This window comes from Lampetra fluviatilis, chromosome 61 (assembly GCF_964198595.1).
Source record: "Lampetra fluviatilis chromosome 61, kcLamFluv1.1, whole genome shotgun sequence".
NCBI lineage: Eukaryota > Metazoa > Chordata > Hyperoartia > Petromyzontiformes > Petromyzontidae > Lampetra > Lampetra fluviatilis.
The window spans coordinates 5,317,347-5,344,513 of NC_136335.1; the positions used below are offsets into that span (position 1 = coordinate 5,317,347).

Consider the following 27,167-nt stretch of genomic DNA (forward strand, 5'->3'; position numbering starts at 1 on the left):
CGTGCACCCCCCCCCCCCGCCACCTGTAACCGCTCCTGTGCTGCTGTATAATGTGCTCCGATGCCCCCTTTTATTGAGGGCGACATTGGCACGCGAGATGAAATAATATTGATCGATCAGCGGACGATTTGTCTCATCTCACAGGCCCGTGCCTGGCACCGGAGCGACCACTCGGCTATAAACGCCTACGCAGCTTGTCAAACGCCACGGGAAAGGAGCAGCTGCAACGACCACTTCGCCACTCTCTGGTCCTCATCCATCGTTTATGAAAAGTTTTAAAAACACAATACAAAGTCAGCCCCGCCATCGGGACATGAGCACGACCGACCGTCTCAATGTGTTGTATAACTTATCGAAGAAGATTACATTAGATTCGCCTGGTCACTCGCTCTCTCACTCGCTCACGGAGTGTTCACGACGTGTGACACCGGCTGACTCGCTTGCTCATTCGCTCACTCACTCGCAGGGCAATCACGACGTATGGCACGAGCTCATTCGCTCGCTCACCGACTCGCTCGCAGGGCAATCACAACGGACTTGAATTGACACGTGGGGGGGGGGGGGCACTGGAGACACGTAGATCGAGGCGCGGGGGGGGCACCCACGACGGAAGACGGGAAGGTCACGGGGGTACGGTGGCGGTCATGCCCCCCATCTGAGAAGGCGCTTCTCTATCTTCTTCCACGGAGAAAACACCGTTGTATTTTTTTTTACAATAAAAATACACAAAGATATATACACTTAAATTCACCGTCAATACAAAAAAACTCACACCAACGGCTAATTTAAGTGGTTTCGTATACGTTTTGGTTTTTAACCAAGCGTGCCGAGGCTTGTTAGGCGTTAAGAACCTGCGCGGAGACATTCGAACGAAGGGGGGGCGCGTCCCACCCCCTCCCGGTTTGAACTTTGTTGAACGTCTTTATCACCATAGTAGCTAACGTTGCAAAAGATCCACCACCGCGCCCCCCGCATTCCCCCCCTTGCCCACCCGTCTCGCTCCACCACATGCCAGGACACGCAGACGCAGAATCGCGTTTCCAGCGCGTGGCGCGGAGCGGCTTTTAAACGTAAGGGAAGGAAGCGCCCAAATCAATGCCAATTACTCCACGATTTCACTCCGAAGGCTTTTAACGCAAGTTTCCCCAATTACCCCTGACACCGAAGACAAAGATCCCTCTAATAGGCTGTTGGTGCAAGTGCCATTCGCGAGTAGCAGCACCCTATGAAGGCCGGCACGGCGCACAAGGGGATAGGTGGCCGGCACCACGCACGCCCAGCCACTTTTGTCTTCCCAGCGACGATGTTTACTGCACGCCGCACCAGCTACTCGTTTGAGACTGAGTGGACCTAAGGGGAGGCCAAGGACCGGTGAAGATAATCGTCACTCTGCTGTTGGTGCTAGCCGTGAGCGGCGATCGAACGCGGGTCGCCGGGTTCGTAGTGGGGCACGCTAACCGCTGCGCCACCGCTCCCGACACCCGACCAATATCAATACCCGTCATTCGCCACTAAGTGATGGTGACGTCACCACGGCACCTGTGCCAGGCCAGGTGCACTTTGAGGCCACGTGAAGTGTCGAAGGCTCGCTGCTGGCAGGAGGTCACGAACCCAGGTGCCATGGGCTGGCTGACTGAGACGGCCGGCAGATGCACCACCCGTGTGTTCCCCCTACTGTGTCAACTCGCTCTGTTTTATCCGCTCGGCGCTTCGCTCGTTGTTGTGAGCGTCGCTCCTCTGCCCTCCGCTGTTGCTGGAAGGCGACTGCCTCCCACTGCCCAGCAGCGTCCTTCACGAGCCTCCTCAACGACACCTGACACACGCGCGCGCACGCTGCAACATGCGCAACCCCCCTCCCCCGCTCACAGCCCGCTGGCAAACTCGGAGAGGATGAGCTCCTTGAAGGCGGTGTGCCGCTTCGGCTTCGCTTTCGTCGCCGGCCTGCGGACACCACGGGCGCACGGTTAGAGGGTCCCGGTCAGCGCTCGCTGACCATTAGCCACGTGAATCTGCGCCGCCACCACCACCACCCACCACCACCACAACCAACACAAAAGCCACCACGATCACCACCACAATGACCACAACCAACCACCGCCACAACCACAACCCACACGAAATCCCCCATGACCACCACACCACGTGTGTCACCTGTGTGATGGCATGCATCCCCCGTGTATGATTACGCATGTCACCTATGTGTGCGTGCGCGTCACCTGTGTGTGTGTGTCACCTGCGTGTGTGTCACCTGCGTGTGTGTGTGTCACCTGCGTGCGTGTGCGTCACCAGTGCGTGCGCGTGATCCCGTGTGTGCGCGTCACCAGTGCGTGTGTGTGCGTCACCCGTGCGTGCGCGTCATCCCGTGCGTGCTCGTCACCAGTGCGTGTGCGTCACCAGTGCGTGCGCGTGATCCCGTGCGTGCGCGTGCGTCACCTGTTCGCGCGCGTCCCCGCTGCCCGCCGTCCCCCCGCCCCGCCCTGCTTGCCCGCCACCAGCTGACCGGGCGCTTCCCTGAGCCCGAAGCTCTTGGCCGCGTGGCCCAGGTGGAGCGAGCGCACGTGGAACACGTGCTTGAGCGACGCGGGGTAGGTGGCGTACGCGCGCACGTACGACTGGTACGCTGTGACACACGCGCACAGAAACAACGCCGCCGCCACCGTGAAGCCTTCACGGCTCTCCGGCGAGCGGTTTCTACTCGCCCGTGCGCCGTGTCTATATGGTGTGAGATTTACAATCAGCCGATCCGCTGTGGGAATTGTAAATCCTCGCCGACCCCCCCAACCCCACCCACGCCCCCCAACAAAGACAAAGATCCCCAGTATAGTCTTAACGGGCTGTTGGGGCAAGTGCTGTTGGCAAGCAGCAGCGCCGGTGCAGGGGCGGCACGGCGTGCACGAGGGCGTTGGTGTGTGCACGCCCGCCCGCCCGCCCTTGCCTTTGTGTGTATCAATTACAGCACAGGTGTGTGTAGTGTACAGCACAGGTGAGTGTGTCTACATCACAGGTGTGTGTAGTGTACAGCACAGGTGCGTGTAGTGTACAGCACAGGTGCGTGTAGTGTACAGCACAGGTGTGTGTGTCTACGGCACAGGTGTGTGTAGTGTACATCACAGGTGTGTGTAGTGTACATCACAGGTGTGTGGAGTGTACAGCACAGGTGCGTGTGTCTACATCACAGGTGTGCGTGTGTCTACATCACAGGTGTGTGCGTGTCTACATCACAGGTGTGTGCGTGTGTCTACAGCACAGGTGTGTGTGTGTCTACAGCACAGGTGCGCATATAGGGAACAGCACAGGTGTAGGGTACAGCACAGGTGTAGGGTACAGCACAGTTGTCTAGGGTACAGCACAGGTGCGTGTGGTACAGCTCACGTGCGCACCTTTCTTAGCGAGCTGCAGGTGCTCGGGGCTGGAGTGGGTGAAGCTCTCAAACTGCAGCTGCATCTCGGTGGCCTTCTCGTGTGCAGCCTGCCTCAGCTGCGCCGCCTCCCACTTACCCTGCACACAGACAAAGGTCCCCCGGGTAGCCTGAGCAGATTGTTGGGGCAAGGGCTGTCGCCGAATAGCACCTGTGCAGGCCGGCACGGCACACGAGGGAGGTAGGTGGCCGGCACCACGCCCGGCCGCCTTTTGTCTCCCCCAGTGCCGATGTTTACACACCACACTCATTTAAGGCTGAGCCGACTTAGGGAAGGCCCGGGTCTCGTAAAAAAAATTGTCACCGTTATTGGTCGTGAGCGGGAATCGAACTCGGGTCGCGGGGATTGTAACCGCTGCACTACCGCTCCCCAAAAACAACCGCCGCCGTTCGCCACTAAGTGGCGGTGACATCACCACGGCGCCTGTGCCAGGCTAGGTGCACTTTAAGGGCATGTGAAGTGTCGAAGGGCCCGCTGGCAGGAGGTCACGGGACAGACCCAGGTGCCATGGGTTACTAAGATGACCAGTAGATGCACCAGATAGATGGCTGGCAGTTGCAACATCAGTGCTCACACTCTGCCAACTTTCTGCGTTGTAGCCGCCCGGTGCTCCGCTCATTGTTGTGAGCATCACGCCTCTGCCCGCACACGGACACACACAAAGACAAAACTCCGCCGTATAGCCTAAACAGACTGTTGGGGCAAGTGCTGTTCGCGAGCACCTATGAAGGCCGCCATGAAACACGAGGTGGTGGAGGATGACCAAGACCACGCCCCACCGCCTATGTCTCCCTAGTGGCGATTTTTACTGCACACCGCAACCAGGTACTCATTTTGAGGCTGATTCGACCTAGGGGAGGGCCCAGGACCAGTTTGTATATTCGTAGCGCAGAGCGCTGTCACGCTACGCAGACACACAAACATGGACACACAACAACAACAACTGCCATTCGCCACTAAGTGGCGGTGACATCACCACGGCGCTTGTGCCAGGCTATGTGCACGTTAAGGCCACGTGAAGTGTCAAACGCCCGCCGGCAGGAGGTCACGGGGGCAGACCCAGCAGGTGCCACGGGTCGACGGACTGAGATGACTGCCGATCCACCACCTGTGCCCCCCTACTGTGCCAGGCTAGGTGCACCAGGAGGTCACGACACAGACCCAGCAGCTGCCACGGGTCGACTGACTGAGATGACCGGCCGATGTACCACCCGTGCCCCCCTACTGTGCTAACGCACACACGCACAGACAGACTTGCGCACGCACACAGACACACACACACACAGACACACACGCACAGACACACACACACACAGACACACACAGACACACACGCACAGACACACACACACAGACCAACTCGCGCACGCGCACAGACACACACACAGACACACAAGGACAGACACATGCGCACAGACGCGCGCACACAGAGCCACGTACCCGCTTGGCCCGGCCGCCAGAGTTCCCCAGCAGAGTCCTCAACACCGTCTCCATCTTGAGCTCCCGCAGGCTGCCCTTACACACAGGCACGGCACACACACACACAACAATTACACGCCGGTAAACACACACCATGGACACGCATGGTACGCACCACGTATACGCACGGGTACACACAACACCACAAACACACACACACCACATACAGATAAACACAAACACACCACAAAAACGCACGTGTACAAAATCAAACACACACACAAACAATATCAATAACCGCCAGTTTCCACTGAGTGGCGGTGACGTCAGCATGGCGCTTGCGCCAGGCTGGTGAGTGCCGGTGTGTGCCGGTGAGTGTTGGTGTCTGTGAGTGCCGGTGAGTGTGAATGTTGGTGAGTGCCGGTGAGTGTGAGTGTCTGCGAGTGTCTGCGAGTGTGAGTGCCGGTGAATGTGAGTGTCCGTGAATCTGAATGTAGTTGAGTGCCGGTGAGTGTTAGTGACTGTGAGTATCGGTGATTGTCGGTGAGTGTCGGTGAGTGCCGGCAAGTGCCGTAGGACGCGTGCCTGATGCCGCGCTCCGCCAGCACGGTGAGGAACTCGAGCTCGGACGGCGCCAGGAAGAGGACGCTGCTGCCGCGGTGGCCGATGCGCGCCGTGCGGCCCACGCGGTGAACGTACTCCTCCACGCTCGCCGGGGCCATGTACTGCACGCACGCACACCACAGCAAAAGGTGACCCGGGTAACCTTCGCAATGCTGTCGGGGCAAGTGGTGGCAGCGAGTGGCGGCAGCCTGCGAAGGCCGGCTCGTAGGAAGGGGTGCAACGCCTAATCCACAATTGCACAAACACACGGGGCAGACATGCACGCACACATAAAGAAAGACAAAGATCCCCCGTGTAGCCTTAACAGACTGTTGAGGCAAGTGCTGTTCGCGAGCAGCACCTATGAAGGCCCGCACTGCACACGAGGGGGTGGGTGGGTGGCCAGCACCACGCCCAACCGCCTTTGTCTCCCCAGTGGCGATGGTTACACACCGCACCAGGTACTCATTTGAGGCTGAGTTGACCTCGGAAAGGCCCAGGACCGGTTCAGATAATCGTGCGATCATCATCACCGGCATTGGCTACCCACCAATGCCGGTGATGATGATCGCACGCACCACAGGCAAAGGTGCCCCGTGTAGCCTTTGCAACACTGCTGGGGCAAGTGCTGTGAGCGAGTAGCAGCACCTGAAGACCGGCACGGAAAGTAAGAGCGTGGTGTGGTCTGAGCCACGGCTGGCCACCTTGTCTCCCCAAGTGGCGATGTGTACTACACACCAGGACCGGTTCAGATATAAGCATCACCTGTGTTTGGTGGCCCCTGCGTCACTGCTCCTGCAAAGACGGACTCACTCACCGACCCACTCACTCACCCACTCGCCAACTCTACTCACTCACTCAAGCACTCACTCACTGACCCACTAACTCACCCACTCGCCAACTCTACTCACTCACGCAATCATTCACCTACTCGCTCACCCACTCAGTTACCTGCCCACTCACCAACCCTACTCACTCTCATCCACTCACCGACCGACTCACTCACTCATCCACCAACCCACCAACCCACCCACTCACCCACTCACTGTCCAACTCCCTCACATGCCCACTCACTCACCCGCCCACTCACCAATTCTACTCACTCACCCACTCCCTCACCCGCCCGCTCACCCACCCGCCCACCCACTCGCCCGCCAACCCACTCGCTCACCCACTCGCCCACCTACCTGTATGATCCACGATACCCGCGGGAGGTCCAATCCTCGCGCCGCAACGTCCTGGCGTAACAAACACACACAACGCCGGCGCCCACGATTAGTGAGCCACTGTTATTAGTGAGCCGCTATTAGTAAGCCACCACTATTAGTGAGCTATTGTTATTCGTGAGCCACTGTTATTAGTCAGCCACCATTATTAGTGAGCCTCTGGTGTTAATGAGCCATTGTTATTCGTGAGCCACTGTTATTAGTGAGCCATTGTTATTCGTGAGCCACTGTTATCAGTGAGCCACCATTATTGGTGAGCCGCTGTGATTAGTGAACCACTGCTATTGGTGAGCCGCTGTTATCAGTGAGCCACCATTATTGGTGAGCCGCTGTGATTAGTGAGCCACTGCTATTAGTGAGCCGCTGTGATTAGCGGGCCGCCATAGTTGGTCAGCCACGGAGATTAGTGAGCTGCTGTGATTATCAAGCCACTGTCATTGTTGAGCCAGTGCGGTTAGTGAACCAGCGCCACTGCCTTGCCAGCGCCACTGGCGAGCAGACCCAGTAGGAGGGTGCCACGTGCTTACCGTGCACACGAGCACCCCGGAGCGAGCCTTGCAGAACGAGTCGAACACCTCCATCCGCTCCTGCAGGAATCATCAGAATCAGAATCTCCGTTTAGACCGGAAGGTAGGAATCCGAAGAGCTATGAAGCTCTTTGTGTCAGATGTCCCGGACGGAGAAGAACAACGCGCTGGCGGGCCCGGGTGTCGCTCGCTCGCACCGATGGAAATAAAGCATCGCCTTTACTATTCCGGCAAGAATCGTGACCAAAGACAACCCAATATATCTAACCGTTAATCGTCAACTTACGCTTTGACATTAGCGTTGCCTTTGTGGCGTTTCGCCTTTTGCCGTTGTTCTCCGGCCTAACACCGGTGCGGAGACGAGGGGCATCAAGGGGACTGCAACTCGGGTGCAGGCCAATCAGTGTCAAGGACAGTGCATACATTGATTTACTACAAGCATGATCTAAAACTAAAAACTTAACTGAATATTTTTTCTATTCTAAAACTAAACCATTTTTTATACTAGTAGGAACCGCCAGGTTACACCAGCCCACAGGGGATTATTGTGAACGTCCGTCATGCAGGGAGGGGCTGGGTGGGGAGGGAGGGGCTGGGTGGGGAGGAGAGGGTGGGGAGGGACTGGGTGGGGAGGGTGGGGAGGGGCTGGGTGGGGAGGGTGAGGCTGGGTGGGGGGTGGGAGGGGTGGGGCTGGGTGGGGAGGGGCTGGTCACCCCGTGGTGCCCTTATAAAACTCAACATTTAACCTACTCACGCCGGCTTGTGCCCGCCCTCACAGTCGGGCATATTTGCGGAATACACCACGCCGCCGCTGACCCTGGCCATTGACTGAGCAACCCAACGTTCCTACCAGCTCCCTTCACGGGAATGTGTTTGTACCAGGTAAGGCCCACTGAGCCGTGTAGCTCTGTTTCAGAAGTGACCACCTGGCGATCACAAATGATAGCTCAACGAAGCGGCTTATCACGTAGGAAATTCATAGCGGTAGCAAAATCCTCTAAACGCATGACGCCGATTCGAAATGTGGAGGGAAAAACCGGAGGACCCGGAGCGCGAGAGAGACACGCAAACTACAAATATACAGCAGGCGTCAGGGTCGCGATCAAATCCACGACCTCCTGCATAACAGGCGAGGGAGTTAACATCTCCTAGCCACCGTGGTGAATGCAGACTTGTTGGCTTATCCAATAAAACCTCGATTCGTATATTCTATCGGTATAGCGAACTTTGCATTTTTTACCATCACTATACAAAGAAAGCAAAAACTCAAGTAAAAATACATAAACGAGAATACAATTGACGGTTCTTCACTACGTTTCTTCGCACATGACGTTACTTTCACCACACGCTCTTTGCTCGCAATCCGAACGGCGCCATGAGCAAAGCGCGAAACGAAAAGCGATTCACTCTGCGCCGTTGGAACCTGCCACACCGAAGGTCTCCCCCTCATGGGGGTCCTACTCGCGGTTTGAACGTCTTCAAACACCTGTGCGATCATTGCCGGACAGCGTGAAGCCCGCCGGCCTATCGATATTGATAATTCATTCATTTGTTCGGCTCGTCGAGCGCCCCCCGATGCTTCGTGTCAGTCGGCGAGCTCCCGTTGGTACCGCCCCCCCCCCCCCTACGCACCCCCAATCCCCTTCTCCCCTCCACCCACCTGCTGATCCACGCTGCCGTGGAGACGCCACAGGGCGACCCTCGGGGGCTCCTTCTCCCCCCCCTCCTCGTTCTCCTCGTCAGCATCATCACCTCCTCCTCCGAGACGGTGGCTGAGCACCGTGAAGTGGAACTCGGCGGCCTCGCGGCTCGACACGAACACCACGAGCTTGGCCTCGTCCCGACACTGCACACAGCCAGCGGGCGTTAGCTCACCGCGGCAATGGCGGCGATGGTGGCGGCAGTGGTGGTGAGTGATGATGACAACGACGACGATGATGACGATGATGACGATAATTATGACAAAGATGACGATGATGGTGATGATGACCATGAAGACGATGATGGCAATGATGATGACAATGATGATGACGACGACACTGACAACCATGACAACGATAATGACGACGAGGATGACGATGAAAATGACGACGACAATGATGACGATGAACGAAGCCCGATCCCTGATGGAGAATGAATCACCGCACGGCTACCGCAGAACTCGGGCCACGAGTGGGCACGCCGACGGCTCACCGCTCACCTTGGTGAGGATGAACGAGGTGAGCGTGACGAGGCGCAGTTTGCTGGGCACCGCGATAAAGTGCTGAGTGAGCCCGGGCGGCATCGACATCTTCGTTGGTCCCTCCTCCTTCCCTGCCACTTCTTTCTTTCCCTCCTCCTGCTCCTCCTGATCCTCCTCTTCCTCCCCCGCCTCCTCCTCCTCCCCGTCCTCGTCCGCCTCCACGGTCGCCCCCGTCCGATGGGCCCCACCGTTCGTCGTCGCGGCAACGACCTCGCCCGCGTGCGTTTCCACGGTTACGCTCACGGGGTCGTCCAGGAGGATGCCGGCCAGCCACGTGACCCCTAACGCACGCACGCACACACACACACGCGCACAAAGATAAACATCCTCCGTATAGCCTTAACAGACTGTAGGAGCAAGTGCTGTTAGCGAGCACCTATGAAGACTGACACAGCACACGAGGGGGTGGGTGACCAGCACCACACCTAGCCGCCTGTCTCCCTAGTGGCGATGTTTACACACCGCACCAGGTGCTCATTGGAGGCCGAGTCGACCTAGGGGTGGCCCAGGACCAGTGGTGGCCGTGAGCGGAAATCGAACTCGGGTCGCTGGGTTCGTAGCGCAACGCGCGAACCGCTGCACTGCCGCTCCCCACACGCATGCACCCATACACAATACAACAATAACAACAATAACCGCCATTCGCCACTAAGTGGTGGTGACGTCACCACGACGCTTGTGCCAGGCTATGTGCACCTTGAGGCCACGTGAAGTGTCCCATACACGCACGCACAAGCATGGGTCTCGCAGCCCAACGCCGGGCTGCACCGCAGACGGCCAAGGCCGTGGCAATAAACACCACGCCGATGGAGCTCGCTAACACGGCCAACCATCGCCACCACCACCGCTACTACCACAACCGCCACCACCACCACCGCCGCAACCACCAGCAGAAGGTGAGTGCTGGTGATTTTAACACATAGGAGTAGGCTTTCACGACCAATGTTATCTCTATACATATATAAAAGGGAAATTTGTGAATGTGTGTCTGTTCAAAATGTTTAGCATACTTCCCAACATGCAACAAACTTGAAATTTGGCATGTGGGTAGCTTCCAGACTGCACACAATGCAAAAAGTATAAAAATTTACTTTTGTATTTTGGGGGGGGGGGGGGGGGGTGGGGCGCAATAATGGATGTATTTTGCACGGCAAGCAGAGGTCGCAATCGGGTACCCGATACCCGTACCCTACCCGATACCCGTACCCGGCCGTGTTACGGGTACCCGTTTGCGACCCTGTGTGCGGCTGGGTACGGGTAGGCCGTTAGTCACTGGTGAGTAACCGTTTGTCCCTCATTTCCCAACGTCTTGTCTCTTCTCACAATTCAAGTTCCTAGAATCAACCCACCCGCGCCTGCAACATGGCTTCATGCCAGAGGTCGCAATCGGGTACCCGATACCCGTACCCTACCTGATACCCGGCTACCCGTACCCGGCCAGGTATCGGGTACGGGTACCCGTTTGCGACCCTGGTGCGGCCGGGTACGGATAAGGAATCAAAACCCGTTTGCGACCTCTGACGGCAAGTGAGCGGTGACGTCACATCTGTGATGTCACCCGCATGCGTCAGCGTCACGCAGTGTGCCTGCTAACTTCACGCATCCCCCCCCACCCTCCGCGTAGGCCTTGAATTAATCCAAGACAAGAATCCAAGTCTCGGGCGAAGCCGGGTAGTAAAGCTAGTCCGTAATAAAGAGTTATTTTTTTGGGTTAGAGCACTTAAATGTAAATGTGTCGTTAAACCCACCAACCACCCGACACAGCCAATTGAGGTAAGGTTCGTCATGCACACCGGTTGTGTGTGGAAGGACTTTGTAGGAAGACCGTTGAGATTTATAAGGGGGCACGGGGTGACCAACAAGGTCTGACTTGGTCTGTAATAAGGTAGCGCACTAATAAGGGGTTGACAGGTATGAAACCCACAACAACATTGACAATTGGGAGTTTCGTGACGTTTCGCCGGTGATTACATCAGGCGATTCGCCAAAATTGTGAAGACGTCTCCCCGCTGGTTTCGGGCTTACAGAGAGGAAGTGAAGGTGATGTTATCACTGTGAGTTTCTCAGCAGAGGTGGGGGCGTAGTGTGGATCATGCTCATCTGAGAATATGCAGTTCCTGTTTTCGGTTGTTTTCCTCATGGTTAATCAACGTACAGTGGGATGCGTTTATGTTTAGTTTGTTGTCCCTCCCCCCAGTGCCGGATTAAGCTTGTGCGGAGCCTGTAGCACATGTTGTTATAAAGGGGCCCTAAATAAAATAAAAACACATAAATATAAAAATACAATTTTTTTACTTGCACATTTGCTATAGAGCAAGATGATACGACAAATCGCTAACCTTAAACACCCAGTCGTTGAAGGCGGTATAGTACTATAGTAATATAGTAATAGAGCAAGTGCAGAATCACTGAACTGGAATTGATAGCTTGAAAGCGTTTAGCGCAGGGCCCTTGAAAGTGCGGGGCCCGTAGCCATATGTAGCTACTTGTGCTACGAGGATAATCCGGCACTGCCTCCCACACCCACACGCCCGCCCCTTCGACGAGCGCGGTTGGCCACGCACGGTGCGAAAGAAGTTCAACATGCATTGCACGCAGTAAGATCATCGATTAGCCGGTGCGCGATTATCCCGCTTCCAAACGAACCTCTACCAGAGCCGACGGCGTGGGATTTAGATAAAAACTACCTGCCGTGTTACACCCCGCCCATCATCATCCCACTCAGAGCCTTCCAGATTGGAGTGGCAAGTACGGTACAGTAAATACGGTACATTTTTACGGGAGGATGTTTATTTTTGGTCTATTTGTATGTTTATTTATAACAATTTCATAGAGTGAACAAATAAACAACACGAATAAAACCATGCACACAACACCTAAAAGCATGTTTTACAAGAATGTTGAAAAAGTTAGCTATTTTAAATAACGATGATTACTGATTATCCGGCGTTGTTGAAAATCCGGCGCCGCCGATCCCCCATATCCGCCGGATAATCGATGATCTAATGTACATTGAGTGAGTACTGGTGAGGAGTGCTGGCGAGCGTACCCTGGTTCAGCGTGGCTGACAGCAGCACGTTCTGGTGAGCGGGACTCTGCTCCTCGAGACGGTTGAGAATGATGGTCAGATCCTTCTCAAAGCCCAGGTCCAGTAGCCTGGACAAATACAAGCAGACACACACACAGCATGTGCAGGGCAGCCATGTTGGTAAGGGGATGACACGGGGCCTCCATAGACATGGGCCATGTTGGTAAGGGAATGAGACGGTAGGGTGAGGGGAGATAACGCGGGGCCTCCATAGACATGGGCAGCCATGTTGGTAAGGCGGTACCCATGGAGTCAACATTGGGGGGGACAAAATCTTCCAGGTCGGGCCCCCTACCCCCCAGAAAAAAATCTAAATTTGAAAACGAATTTCCTGGCATTGCCTGCCTAAAATATTAAAAAAATTCACTAACACATGGGATGGACTTTTTTTTTACAATAATGTCTAATAGTGTATTGTATTACATTGCTCTGTTTTTTCTTTTTTACCTTTTCTTGTTTCTTTGTATATAATGGCAGAGATTAGGGATGAATAAAGTACAACCATAACCACAATCATATAAACAGAAATCTATTTTATAGCAATATATTGGGGGGTACATTTTGAGCAAATTTGAATATTGGGGGGGATGTGTCCCCCTCAATATAATTATGGCCTTGTGGTAAGGGAAAGACACGAAGCCTCCAGAGACATGGGCAGCCATGTTGGTAAGGGGAAGACATGGAGTCTCCGTACACAAGGGCAGCCATGTTGGTAAGGGGAAGACACAGCCTCCATAGACATGGGCAGACATGGTCAGACATGTTGGTAAGGAGAAGACACGGAGCCTCCATAGACATGGACAGCCATGTTGGCAAGGTCGACTCAGCCATAAATGAGTATTCAGCACACCGTGTAAACATCAGCACTGGGGAGAAAAAGGCGGCCGGGCGGTATGTTGACCACACCACCCACCGCGTTAGCCGCTCCGGCCTTAATAGGCGCTACGCACAGCTAACAGTGCCTGCCCCGGGGCAGCCGCCTGTCCAAGGCTACCCGGGGGAGACCTTTGCCTACCTGTCGGAGCATCTAACGCGGCGATCTTAATAAAAAACCATCGACCGCCAATCCACGACGTGACACCGCCCCTGGCTGCACCGCCACGAGGTTAACGGTCAGTGCAACCGCCGGAGCAGCGACCCAGAGGTCGCCGGTTCGACTCCATCTCCCGGCGGCGCAGCGGGTGGGGGGGGGCACATCAACCCCCTCCCCCATTCCCGACTTCCCCCCCCCCCCCCCCAGCTGCCACTGTCCACCCAGCAGCAGTGCAGTCGATCGGGAGGTCACGTGTGGTGGGGTAAAGTGTGGGTACTCCTCCAACCGAGTTCCAGTTGCATAGGCCAAGACACCCTGTCACTGGGTGGGGGGGGGCGTTCTCTCTAGGGCTCCCTCTAGGGGAAGGATCCCCTTCCTGCCAGCGGTGATGAGAGGGCAGCCATTGCAGGGAGCTGAGCATTTAACCAGCGCCACCCACAGACCGCCACAGCCGACGGGGGGCCCCTCCCTGGGCAGTCCCTGGCCCCTCCCTCGACCCTCCCTGGCCCCGCCCTCGCCCCTCCCTCACCCCTCACTGGCCCCTTCCTCACCCCTCCCTCACCCCTCCCTCGCCCCTCCCTCGCCCCTCCCTCACCCCTCCCTCGCCCCTCCCTCACCCCTCCCTCGCCCCTCACTGGCCCCTTCCTCACCCCTCACTGGCCCCTCACTGGCCCCTCCCTCACCCCTCCCTCACCCCTCCCTCGCCCCTCTCACCTGTCGGCCTCATCGAGCACCAGGTGGGCGACCCGGGCGAAGGAGAGCGTCTCCGTGTGGTGGATGTGGTCGACGAGGCGCCCCGGCGTTGCCACCAGCACGTTGATCCCCTTGCGCAGCCTGAACACATCGCGTCGGGTTGAGTTCAGAGATTGTGGGGGGCGGGCAGGGGGTGGTGGGGGGGCAGTGCAGGGGTGGGGGGGGGGCTCCATCATCGCCATTTTCTATTAATTCCATGAAGACCAAAGTAAAGCCGAACGCTTTCACGTGAAGGTTGCGAGCGATCGTGCATCAGCTGTGTCCGTCTGCACAGATGCCAATGTCGAGGTCTGCTCCTGCTGCCGGCCACGATGAGAGGGCTTCAGCAGACAGAGAAAGTTGGTTGAATGAGCGCAGACTACAGTGGCTTACTCGATGTACACCTCTACGGGTCTACGTATCTCTACGGGTCTCCGCGTGTCACTCCGTATCTCTACGAATTCCCTACGGGTCGACTTTATACGGCTCAGGGTAAGAACGTAACGAGATCGTCAACTTGCGCGCCAATCTGCGTTGGGGCTTCAGCAGAGCGTGCCGGGGCGCCCTCCCCAAAGAGCCCCTAAAACAGCGGCAACTCCACCGGGATCCTGGCACCGCCAATCAGAATTTTTATTTGGACCGCGGGAGTAATCTGATGAGCTAAGAAGCTCTTTTATTTTTTACTGAGATGATGTCCAGGAGATGGCATTCAGGGTGGCATCGCACGAGAGGCTGTGGAGCGCGGCCAGGAGGAGGCTGGCACGGCCGTGGGTGGCACGGCCACCCGGTCCAAACCCCAGGTGGGAGTGGGGGTGGTGGAGAGGTGGGGTGGGGTGGGGGGTCACTGACCTGGCCTTCTCCGACTTGCGCTTCTCTCCGCCCATCAGCACGCCCGGCACCACCCACGAGAACGGCTGGTGGCACACGGGAAGGGAGTTACACGTGCCAGGTGTTACACGTGCCAGGTGACCACAGGCACACCACAGGCACACCTCAGACACACCTCAGACACACCACAGACACAGCACAGACACACCAGACACCCCACAGACACACCACAGACACACCACAGACACACCACAGACACACCACAGGCACACCACAGACACACCACAGGCACACCACAGACACACCACAGACACCCCACAGACACACCACAGACACACCACAGGCACACCACAGGCACACCACAGACACAACACAGACACACCACAGACACACACCAGACACAACACAGACACAACCCCAGGCACAACACAGACACACCACAGACACAGCACAGACACACCACACACACACCACAGACACACCACAGACACACCACAGACACCCCACAGACACACCACAGGCACACCACAGGCACACCACAGACACAACACAGACACACCACAGACACACACCACAGACACAACACAGACAAAACCCCAGGCACAACACAGACACACCACAGACACAGCACAGACACACCACACACACACCACAGACACACCACAGACACACCACAGACACACCACAGACACACCACAGACACACCACACCACACACACACCACATGCACACCACAGACACACCACAGACACAGCACAGACTCACCACAGGCACAGCACAGGCACACCACAGACACACCACAGACACACCACACCACAGACACAGCACAGGCAGCAGGGATGGTGGCAACGCCTGCCAGTGGCGCGGGGACGCTTCCACCCCGGAGAGCCTCACCTTGAGCAGCTGCTGGACAGCATTGAAGCTCTGCATGGCAAGCTGAGGAGCACACAGACGACATCCAGGCTGACAACTCATTCCTTTACAACAGCCTTTCGTGTTTTAGTTCGCTGTCCTTCGCCCGCAGCTCAGATTAGCACGGTTGGCTACGTACGGTGCGAAAGAAGTTCTACATACATACACACTGCTATACACTACACGCTATACACTATACACTACGCTACTATACACGACACTACTACACAGGACACTATACACTACACCCTAATATACACCGCTATATACTACACTACGGTACACTTCACTATACACTACAATATTACGCACTACATTACGATAGTATATTGAAAACTCATTTCTTTGAAACTGCTTTTTGTGTTTTTTTGTAGTCCTTTCCCCGCACCTCCGATAAGCGCGGTTGGCTACGTAAAAGTTCAACACACACATACAGTACACATGATCTTCTCGTCTTGCTGCGAGATTTGGTGTTGAGGTTTACACCTGGACAAGTCCAGGACCTGGTTACACCCTGACCTGGAGGCAGGCGTTGAACCGGTGTGTTGAAGAAGGAATCAACAGCATTTTTAAATTTGAGGACGACATTTCGCTGGTAATTACATCCAGCTTCAATGACCAGCGAAAACGTCGTACTCAAATTTTAAATTATGTTGATTCGCTCTTCAACACACCGGTGGGCTAAAGAAGTGAATTATTTTGCCATTTGTAAACGTGACACTTTTTTTTACTGTTTGGCCGTGTCGGGTGGTGGAGGGTTACGACACATTTATAAATAACGCGATCTGACCCAAACAACTTTATTATGAATATTGGTCGCGAAAGCCTACATGTTAAACAGGGGTTGAACCGTTCAACGGCTCCCAACAACCCCCCCCTGTACACCACCCCACGCCCGGACAGTGCTCACCGATTCGTTGTACTATTTGTTAACGGCAGTTGAGTGACCCACCAGGCCTGGGCCACCGAGGTGGAGAGATGTTAACTACCTCGCCTGGTATACAGGAGGTCGTGGGTTCGATGCCGACCCCCCCAACGCATGCGTATTTGAAGTTTGCATGTCTCTCTCGCCGTGTTCGCGTGGATCTTTCTCCGGGTCCTCTTTTTTTTCCCTCCATATAAATTCCCACACGATAAGCCACTTTGTTTAGCTATCATTTGTGGCCAGGTCGCTTCTGAGCCGAATAGCTCAGTGGGCATTACCTGGCAAAATAAAATAAAAAGTTTAGAGAGTCTATCGTAGAAGGTAGATCTGCTAAGCAGCAAACTAATTGACCTGCTCCGCATAAAACATGGCAAGCTTCCAAACGACTCCGCCGCCGACTGGAATGGCCGGAGCGTTCCGCTGGGAGGGGTTACTCCCTGGACCCACGGATTAGCCGCTCACCAGAGGTCGCAAACGGGTTTTGATTCCTTACCCGTACCCATACCCGGCCGCACCAGGGTCGCAAACGGGTACCCGTACCCGGCCGTACCCGTACCCTACCCGTACCCAGCCGGGTACGGGTAGGGTACGGGTATCGGCTACCTGATTGCGACCTCTGGGATGAAGCCATGTTGCAGGCGCGGGTGGGTTGATTCTAGGAACTTGAATTGTGAGAAGAGACAAGACGTTGGGAAATGAGTGACAAACAGTTACTCACCAGTGACTCACGGCCTACCCGTACCCGTACCCGGCCGCACCAGGGTCGCAAACAGGTACCCGTACCCGGCCGGGTACGGGTAGCCGGGTATCGGGTAGGGTACGGGTATCGGGTACCCGGTTGCGACCTCTGCCGCTCACGAACCAGAGTTGCGGAGCACAGGGTTCGACAGCAGGGCCCACCCACTCCGGCGAGAGCGTTTTTGGGGGATTTGTTGGTACGCACCTCTCTGGTGGGGACGATGATCAGCGCGTAGGGACCGTCCGCTCTCTGCCAGGAACCAGGAAGGGGGAAACAAAGACACCGGTTTAAACGCAAGCATCGATTATTACAGCCGGCGTTCAGTTGGTGATAACAGGGGCACCACGGTGGCTGGATGTTAACTCTCTAGCTTTGTATGCAGGAGGTCGTGGGTTTAATCCGGACCCTGACATCTGCTGTATATTTGGAGTTTGCGTGTCTCTCTCTCTCTCATCCGACATGGCAGCGTAGATTTTTTGGCCCGGGTCCTCCGATTTTTCCCTCCACATTTAGAGCCAACATCACGCTATTTGGTAGCCGAAATTTCCACGTGATGATGACGAACCACTTCATTGAGCTGTCATTTGTGGCCAGGTAGCATCTGAAAAAGAGCGATATAGCTCAATGGTAAAATAAAAATAGTTTAAGGTTAGTTTCGTTAAAAAAAAATGTATATCCTCAATAATGGATGTTTTTTGGGGTTAGATCGCGTAAATATAAATGTGTCGTTAAAACCACCACCCAACACGGCCAATTATTTTCGCCTGATGAAGCTAGTTGTAATTACTGGCGAAACGTCGTACTCAGATTGTAAATGTTGTGGCTTGGCTCTCCAACACACTGATGTGCTGTACTAGTGAGGAATTGGCCACATTCTGTTTACGTGACAACCCTTACTAGTTGGCCGTGTTGGGCGGTGGCAGGTTTAACGACACATTTATATTTACGTGATCTAACCCAAAAAACTCGATTATGTAAAATACTGGTCGCGAAAGTCTACGTGTTAAACTTTACATATGTTGCTTGGGCTATTTATACGAGGACCATTGATGAAATTGTAAGTATTAATTTATTAAATTTCTTCTATTTAATAGCAAAAACGTTGTTTGTCTATTAATTGTGATTCTTGAATAGGATGTTGTTTGTCGAACTCGGATCGCAGCCGGGTTCTTAGCGCAGTACACTAACCACTGCACCACCGCTCCCCAACACAAGACAAAGACATCCCCGTGTAGCCTTAACAGACTGTCGGGGCAAGTGCTGTTAGCGAGCAGCACCTATGAAGGCCGGCACGGCGCACAAGGGGGTGGGGGTGGCCAGCACCACGCCTGCCCGGCCACCTTTGTCTCCCCAGTAGCGATTATTTTACACACTGCACCAGGTACTCATTTGAGGCCGAGTCTATCTAGGGGAGGCCCATGACCAGCTCAGATAATCGTAACTGGTGTTGGTTGCTGTGAGCGGGATTCAAACTCACTCAGGTCGCTGGGTTCGAAGCGCAGCGCGCTGACCGCTACACTACCGATACTCACACAACAAAGACAAAGATCTCCCGTGTAGCTTTGAACAGACTGCCGGGGGATAAGAGCTGTTAGCGAGTACCTACAACAACAAATATCCTCTGTATCGCCTGAACAGACTGTTGGGACAAGTGCTGTTAAGCGGGTGCCTATAAAGGCCTGCACGGCACACAAGGGGGTGGGTGGCCAGCACCACGCCCGCCCGGCCGCCTCCATCTCTCCAGCGGCGATGATTTTACACACCGCACCAGGTACTCATTTGAGACCGAAGGGGAGACGCATGATCGACCCTGACAACCGTCACTGTTGTCGATTGCCGTGAGCGTGAATCGAACTCGGGTCGGCAGTGTTCGTACCGTGATCTTGGGCTGCGCGGCCTGCAGGGCTTGCACCAGGGGAACCGCGTAGGCCAGCGTCTTTCCTGCGCACGCGGGCGGCAGGGTCAGAGTCGGTGGGGGGGGTCGGGAGGGGGGGGCCATTGGGGGGGTCAAGGTGGTGCGACCGCACGGGGGCTCGCGGTAGCGCTGCCGCATGGCTCGCTGTCCACGTGTGCGACGCTTTGTGGCTGCGGTGTTGATTCTTCGTGGGCGGCGTGTGACCCCCGTCCCAAAGAAAGACGATCAACTGCTTTTTATTGCAGATGTCCAGTAAAAGGGCAGGTCAGAAAATTTCCCACATTTTTTTATTATTTTGAGTCCAAAAGGTAAGTCATGAAAAATAAATGCTAATAAATTAAGTACATAAGTACAAACGAAAACTAAACTATTTATTTTATTTTACTTGGTTAGTCCCTGCTGAGCTATACAGCACTTTTAAGAAGAAACTTGGCCATCACCAATGATAGCCCAACGAAAGAGGCTTATCATCATCACGTGGGAATGTATAGCAGGGGACAAATACTCTAACCGCACGTGGATTCTAAATGTGGAGGGAAAAACCGGAGGACCCGGAGAAAAATCCATTCGACCATGGGGAAAGAGAGAGAGACACGCAAACTCCAAATATACAGCAGCAGGCGTCAGGGTCAGGATAGAACCCACGACCTCCTGCACACCAAGCGAGGTAGTTAACATCTCCTAGCCCTAAAGTCCCACCGCCACGGGGCAGGGGGAGAGGATTTGGTTGTGGTTTAGAGTGCCGGTGATCCCAGCTGTTCACAGGCAAGCGATGGTAGCAGACATTTGCTCAACTCCACAACCCAACGGGCTGCAAGGCGACCCACGAATTGGCAGAATGTTACAAAGTTGCGCTCATCACACACAAAGTGCTCGCCGCAAATGAGATACAAATGAGCCACAAATGAACCACAACACCTCGCTGAAGTCGTCAAGGAGCATAAACCATCATCATGCAAACTCCGATCGTCCTCGCAGCAGCAGCAGCAGCGGCTTTTGGCTCAACCATCGAACAAAGGCGGTGGTCACCGCTGTATCGCGCGGCGCTTTCAGATGCGCTTCTTCGGCCATCTGGAACGCTCTTCCTTCCGATATCAGGAAGACACTGGGAGCTGCGCAATTTTAAATCATCATCATCATCTAGATTGACAAACTCATTTCTCAAGAACTGCTTTTTGTGTTTGTTGTCCTTCCCCCACACCTCCGATTAGCAGTTGGCTACGTGCGGTGGTGCGAAAGAAGTTCAACGTACATGACAGGAAGTGGAATTGGACTGGGAACCCGTTCGCGCGGACTTTTTGTGCATTGCCCAATTGCTTCCTCCCAAACGCGAAATCAAAAAACACAACTACAGTAAAACCTTGGATTGCGAGTAACTTGGTCTGCGAGTGTTTTGCAAGACGAGCAAATTTTTTAAATAAATATTAATTTGATAAACGTGCGAGGTCTTGCAATACGAGTAGTACGTGTATACGTTTTGACTACCGAGCGTCACGTGATCACAACTGATATACGAGTGCTTTTATATACGAGTACTTTGGATTACAAACACGTTTCCGGAACGAATTATGCTCGCAATCCAAGGTTTTACTGGACTGTCGTGTCCTCCTGTAACGTCGTTGAGTTCCTGAATAACGCCGCGTTGTGGAGAAATAGCGTTATAACAAATAGTACAGGGTAAAGCACAGTCCACGACAACACGTGAGATGCGTTACGCAGGCTGAACAAAGACTGAAACGCGTGAGTAGCAGCATCTAGAAGCATCCAGCAGCATCCCAATGTCTGGTGCGTGCGCGAAGTAGTTCCGTTCGCTCGATCGCATTACCGTATATATCCCAATTCGCATCCCCAACACATTCATCGTGTTATATATCCAATTCGCGTTGATATGAAAACTACTCGCTATAGGAGAACGGACTGCGTTGGCCAAACCTCTCCGACGCAGGAGCGCAAGGGGCGAGGGGGAGCGGGGGGGGGGGCTGTACGGCGAGTGGGGGGTCCCGAGCGCGTGGAACGAATGGACTGGAGTGGTGAGTAGTGAGCGGTGAGGGAGACCTGATCCTGTCTGTGACTTCACGAGAGCGTCCCGTCCCTGCAGTAGCACTGGGATGGCCTTCGTCTGCACCCTGCACGCACAACGCATACAAAGACAAAGGTCCCGCCCCCGTGTAGCCTTGCTGGGGGCAAGTGCTGTTCGCGAGTAGTAGCGCTGAAAACTCTCTCTTTTCCCCATGGTGAGATTTTAACTACCTCGCCTGGTATACAGGAGGTCGTGGGTTCGATCCCGACCCTGACGCCTGCTGTATATTTGGAGTTTGTGTGTCTCTCTTTTCTCCATGGGTGAGATGTTAACTACCTCGCCTGGCATACAGGTGGTCGTGGGTTCGATCCCAACCCTGACACCTGCCGTATATTTGAAGTTTGCGTCTCTCTCTCTCTCATCATCATCATCATCACGGTGGCTAGATGTTAACTACCTCGCCTGGTATACAGGTGGTCGTGGGTTCGATCCCAACCCCGACGCCTGCCGTATATTTAAAGTTTGCGTGTTTGGTTTGTGGTCGTGTGGATTTCTCTTGGGTGTCCTCCGGGTTTTTCCCTCCACATTTACAATCCACGTCACGCTTTCAGAGTTTGTCTGCCGCTATAAATTCCCACGTGATGATGATAAGCCACCATTGGAACCTCCTTTGCCAGTAGCAAAACATGATAATTGTTTTTTTACCCTTTTATCTGGCAACAAAAAAAGGTGTCAGTTTTGTTGCCAGATAAAAGGGGTAAAAAAAACAATTATCATATTTTGCTACTGGCAAAGGAGGTTCCAATGGTGAAAATGCTTACCCCGAGCTCTCATACTCTGATGGTGCATTGTCTTTGAGTTGTGCGCCTTTTGGCGTCATCTGGTCCAACACCAGGGTGAGACTGGGCTCTAAGAAAAGCTGTCTCGGGTGTGGACCAATCAATTTCAAGGACAGTGCATACATTTCGATTTAAAGCTTACGTGACTGCTGGGATTCATCTTCTTGGTTCTTTGGGTAAAGTCACGTAAAAGGGAAATAATAAAATAAAGACAGCTGTCTTTCCGACAGACCTGTTCTTCACCTGAGGACGGCTGCTTGCGTTGTGGCCGAAACGTCATGAGAATGATTTTATTATGTTTTATTTGTATTATTTTATTATTTCCCTTCTACGTGACTTTACCGAAAGAACCAAGAAGATGAGTGCATACATTATCAAAGTTATGTTTTTGTTTGCATTCCGACCGCAGGTATTGTGGTCAATGCAAACATGACTCCTTGTAAAAAAAAGGTGTCAGTTTTGTTGCCAGATAAAAGGGTAAAAAAACAATGATGATAAGCCACTTCGTTCGGCTATCATCTGTGGCCAGGTCACTTCTGAAAAAAATCCACGTAGCTCAGTGGGCCCTACCTGGTGAAATTAAAATAGTTTAGTTTAATCTGTCTCCCCCACATCACATTTATAAGGCTGGATTGACCTAAGGGAGGCCCAGGAACGGTTCAAATATTCGCCACCTATGTTCGCCGTGGCGGGAATCGACCTCGGAATGTGACGCTTTGCAGCGCTGTGTGCTCCACGCAGACTCACAAAGATCCCCCCTCCCCCCCCCTCCGTGTAGCCTAAATAGACTTTTGAGGCAAGTGCTGTTAGTGTGGCCCCATGAAGGCCGGCATGGTACACGAGGGCATGGGTGGCCAGCATAACGCCCGGCCGCCTTTGTTTCCCCAGTGACGATGTTTACACACCGCCCCATGGATCTCATTTGAGTCGACCTAGGGGAGGCCTGGGACCAGTTCAGATAATCGTCACTGGTGTTGGCCGTGAGCCGGAATCGAACCTGGGTCGCCGGGTTCATAGCGCAGCGCGCTAACCGCTACATGTACACACACACGCGCGCACACTCGCACACACGCACACACGGGCAGGGGACAACAGCTGACATTGTGATCCAGGGTCACACGGTTGGCATGGGTCAAGCGCGAGTCCCACTCACATGGTCATCTGGGTGAGCTTCATCTGCTTGTCCAGGGTGGACACCTGGAGGGACGACGACACAGACGGCACGGGGTCACACGGTGGCAGCAGGGCGAGTCGCCCCTTGTGGTGGTGGCGGCACACCCACCCACCTACCCAACCAGTCACCCACCCAGCCACACACCCAGCCAGACACCCAGCCACCCACCCACACACCCAGCCACCCACCCAGCCACCCACCCAGCCACCCACCCAGCCACCCACCCAGTCACCCACCCAGCCACACACCCACCCAGCCACCCACCCACCCAGCCACCCACTCAGTCACCCACCCACCTACCCAACCAGTCACCAACCCAGCCACACACCCAGCCACACACCCAGCCACCCAACTAGTCACCCACCCAGCCACCCACCCAGTAATCCACTCACCCAGCCACCCACCCAGCCACACACCCAGTCACCCACCCACCCAGCCACCCACCCAGCCACACACCCACCCACCCAGTAATCCACCCAACCACACACCCAGTCACACACCCAGTCACCCACCCAGCCACCCACCCAGCCACACACCCAGTAATCCACCCACCCAGTAATCCACCCACCCAGCCACACACCCACCCACCCAGTAATCCACCCAACCACACACCCAGTCACACACCCAGTCACCCACCCAGCCACCCACCCAACCACACACCCAGTAATCCACCCAGCCACCTGCTTCAATAACAATGTACACATTGCCCTTGAAACTAAGGGGCCTCCACCAGAGCTACAGCCTAAGGGGAAGGAAGAGTCCGCACCAGGTACGGGTGGAGGTCCAGCGTTGAGAACGCGTTGCCGGCGAACACGGCCTCCTTGCGCTGCGACACCACGGGCCTAGGGGAGTTGCGAGGGAGGGTGGGGGGGAAGGAGACACGAGAGAGCCATGACACCGACGCACGAAAAACAAATAAACGAACAAACCGTCGTCGTCGTCGCCGCGCGACGTCCGCGGTGCTGTTTGACCTCGCCGTAAAACAAAAAAGACTACGACCTAAAACGCAGCGTTTGGGGCCTTTCAGCGACCGGCGTGACAATTCGTGGTTTGGGTTTTTTTTTTCCTCCGGGTCGCGGTGCCGGCCGCGTCAAGGATGCGAAGACGCCCGTCACACGTCTGTCACAGCAGCAGCAGCAGAGGCAGCGGCCGCGTCAAGAGCCCCCGAGAAAGCGGAGGAGGACGCTGCTGGTTGCTCCTCCTGGCAACCAAACTATAATCAAATATTTTTTTTCATTTTACCAGGAAAGTGCCCCGCTGAGCTGCTACGCAGCTCTTTTTGAGAAGCGATCACAAATGATAGCTCAACGAAGTTGGCTTATCACAAGCACGTGGAAATGTATAGGAGTCAAATAATCTAAATGATCTAAACGAACCACCGCGCTTCGCTAGCCCGGCTCACCAACAACGCTCGCTCACCTGGCTCACCAAGCTCGCTCACTCGCCCGGCTCACCAACAACGCTCACTCGCCCGGCTCACCAAGCTCGCTCACTCGCCCGGCTCACCACAACGCTTGCTCACCCCGGCTCACCCAATCTCGCACTCTCACCTCTCCACACTGGGGATGCTGGGGTTGTTTTTGAAGAGCGATGACGTTTTGGGGAAGGCCTTCTCTCCGGGTCCTCCCGCCCGGGCCTTCCCTCGTCCCCTGGCCTCCGACCCTCGGGCCCCCGAACCCCCGCGGCCCCGGGGGGCCTTGGCCGGGCCCCTGAGCGCCGCCGCCTCCTCCTCCTCCTCGGCGTCCGTCTCCCGGCTGCGCTTGGCCCCGCGCTTCTGCTGCACACGCAGGGCGCAGCTTCAACCTCATGCACACCCTTCCTCCTCCTCCTCTTCCTCCTCCTCCATCATCCTCATGCACACCCTGCCTCCTCCCTCCTCCTCCTCCATCATCATCCTCCTCCTCAGACACACGCTGCCTCCACGTCCTCCCCAGCAGGGTGAGTGTGGGGGTGGCTGTTGGCTAGCGGCTGTGGGTGAATGTGTGGGCGAGTGTGTGGGTGTGTGGGCGAGTGTGTGGGTGAGTGTGTGGGTGAGTGTGTGGGCGAGTGTGTGGGTGAGTGTGTGAGTGTGTGGGTGAGTGTGTGAGTGAGTGTGTGGGAGAGTGTGTGAGTGAGTGTGTGGGTGAGTGTGTGGGTGAGTGTGTTGATGAGTGTGTGGGTGAGTGTGTGGGCGAGTGTGTGGGTGAGTGTGTGGGTGAGTGTGTTGATGAGTGTGTGGGCGAGTGTGTGGGCGAGTGTGTTGGCGAGTGTGTTGGTGAGTGTGTTGCTGAGTGTGTGGGTGTGTGGGTGAGTGTGTGGGTGAGTGTGTGGGTGAGTGTGTGGGTGAGTGTGTTGGTGAGTGTGTGGGTGAGTGTGTGGGTGAGTGTGTGAGTAAGTGGGGAGCGGTGGTTCAGTGGTTAGCACTCTGCGCTACAGGTGAGTCTGTGCACGTGAGTCTGTGCACGTGAGCCTGTGCACGTGAGCCTGTGCACGTGAGCGAATGGAGAAGATTCACACGAGCTGGGCACACACCTTATTATACGGCTTGCGTCCTGTGGTGGGCGACATGACTTCACTTCACCGACGTCCACCTGAGTAGTCGATCACAAGATACTCCACCCCTGTACACACACACACACACCACAAAGGTCCCCCGTGTAGCTTTGAACAGACTGTTGAGGCAAGTGCTGTTAGCGAGAAGAACCTGTGAAGGCCGGAAACTGCACGCGAGGGGGTGGTTGGCCAGCAACCACGCCCGACCGCCTTTGTCTCCCCAGTGGTGATGTTTAAAGGCCACACCAGGTACTCATTTGAGGTCGAGTCGACTTAGGGGAAAGCTCAGGACCGGATCAGACAGTCAACGATGTTGGCCATGAGAATCGAACTCGGGTGGTCGGGTTCGTAGCGCCAGCGCGCTAACCACTGCACCACCGCTCTCACACACCAAAGAGAAAGATCCCCCCTATAGCCGTAAGCGACTGTTGGGGCAAGTGCTGTTAGCGAGCACCTATTAAGGCCCGCGCGACACGCGAGGGGGGTGGCCAACACCCCGCCCGGCCACCTTTGTCCCCCCTAACGCTGATTTCTTAAAAAAAACTGCACCGGGTACACATCTAAGGCTGAGTCGACCTAGGGCGATACTCATCACTTTTACACGTGTGTGTGTGTGCGTATGTGTGGACTCACACATACACGTGTGTGAACTCATACATACATGCACACGCGTGTGTACCCACTGACCCACGTGTGTACTCGCGTACACGTGTGCGCGTACTCGTGTGCGCGTATTCATTCACCCACTCACACGTGTACCCACTCACTCACTCACACGTGTGTACACTCACTCACTCACACGTGTACCCTCACTCACACGTGTGTACACTCACCTACTACACTCTCACACGTGTGTACACTCGCCTACTGTACTCACGCGTGTACCCACGCACTGTACTAGCGCGCACTGTACCCACCCACGTGGGCTCCAGGCCGCGACGGCCTCGCTACGCGACACGGCCCAGGAAGGACCCCGACCCACGTGACCCGACAG

The 27,167-nt window shown here is 55.1% G+C and overlaps 1 protein-coding gene across 4 annotated transcripts; it reads right to left on the minus strand.

Moving 5' to 3' along the window:
• Positions 1-249: 249 nt before the first annotated feature.
• On the minus strand, positions 250-27,150 carry DDX31 (DEAD-box helicase 31). Of its 4 annotated transcripts, none has more exons than XM_078881281.1 (21): positions 27,091-27,150; positions 26,153-26,241; positions 25,192-25,418; positions 24,408-24,483; positions 23,621-23,664; positions 21,664-21,734; positions 19,570-19,634; positions 17,898-17,942; positions 16,012-16,053; positions 15,139-15,203; positions 14,272-14,391; positions 12,486-12,592; positions 9,395-9,717; positions 8,855-9,040; positions 7,195-7,254; positions 6,629-6,679; positions 5,424-5,563; positions 4,860-4,929; positions 3,381-3,498; positions 2,434-2,620; positions 250-1,941 (listed from the first exon to the last, which is right to left on the minus strand). In XM_078881281.1, the coding sequence occupies exons 2-21, from the start codon at positions 26,186-26,188 to the stop codon at positions 1,863-1,865; spliced, it is 2,112 nt and encodes a 703-aa protein (XP_078737407.1). In that variant the 5' UTR covers positions 26,189-26,241; positions 27,091-27,150; the 3' UTR covers positions 250-1,862. The 4 variants fall into 4 exon arrangements, with proteins under 4 accessions (XP_078737407.1, XP_078737408.1, XP_078737409.1 ...); XM_078881282.1 differs by having other exon boundaries at positions 27,051-27,126; XM_078881283.1 differs by having other exon boundaries at positions 25,192-25,415; positions 27,007-27,095.
• Positions 27,151-27,167: the final 17 nt, after the last annotated feature.

Coding starts and splice junctions, on each gene's coding strand:
- DDX31 (XM_078881281.1), bottom strand. CDS start 26,188: ATGTCGCCCACCACAGGACGCAAGCCGTATAATAAG. Junction 12,593..14,271: donor GTGCTCGATGAGGCCGACAG/GTGAGAGGGGCG, acceptor GTATTTGTCCAG/GCTACTGGACCTGGGCTTTG. Junction 1,942..2,433: donor GCGGGGACGCGCGCGAACAG/GTGACGCACGCG, acceptor TGGTGTCCGCAG/GCCGGCGACGAAAGCGAAGC.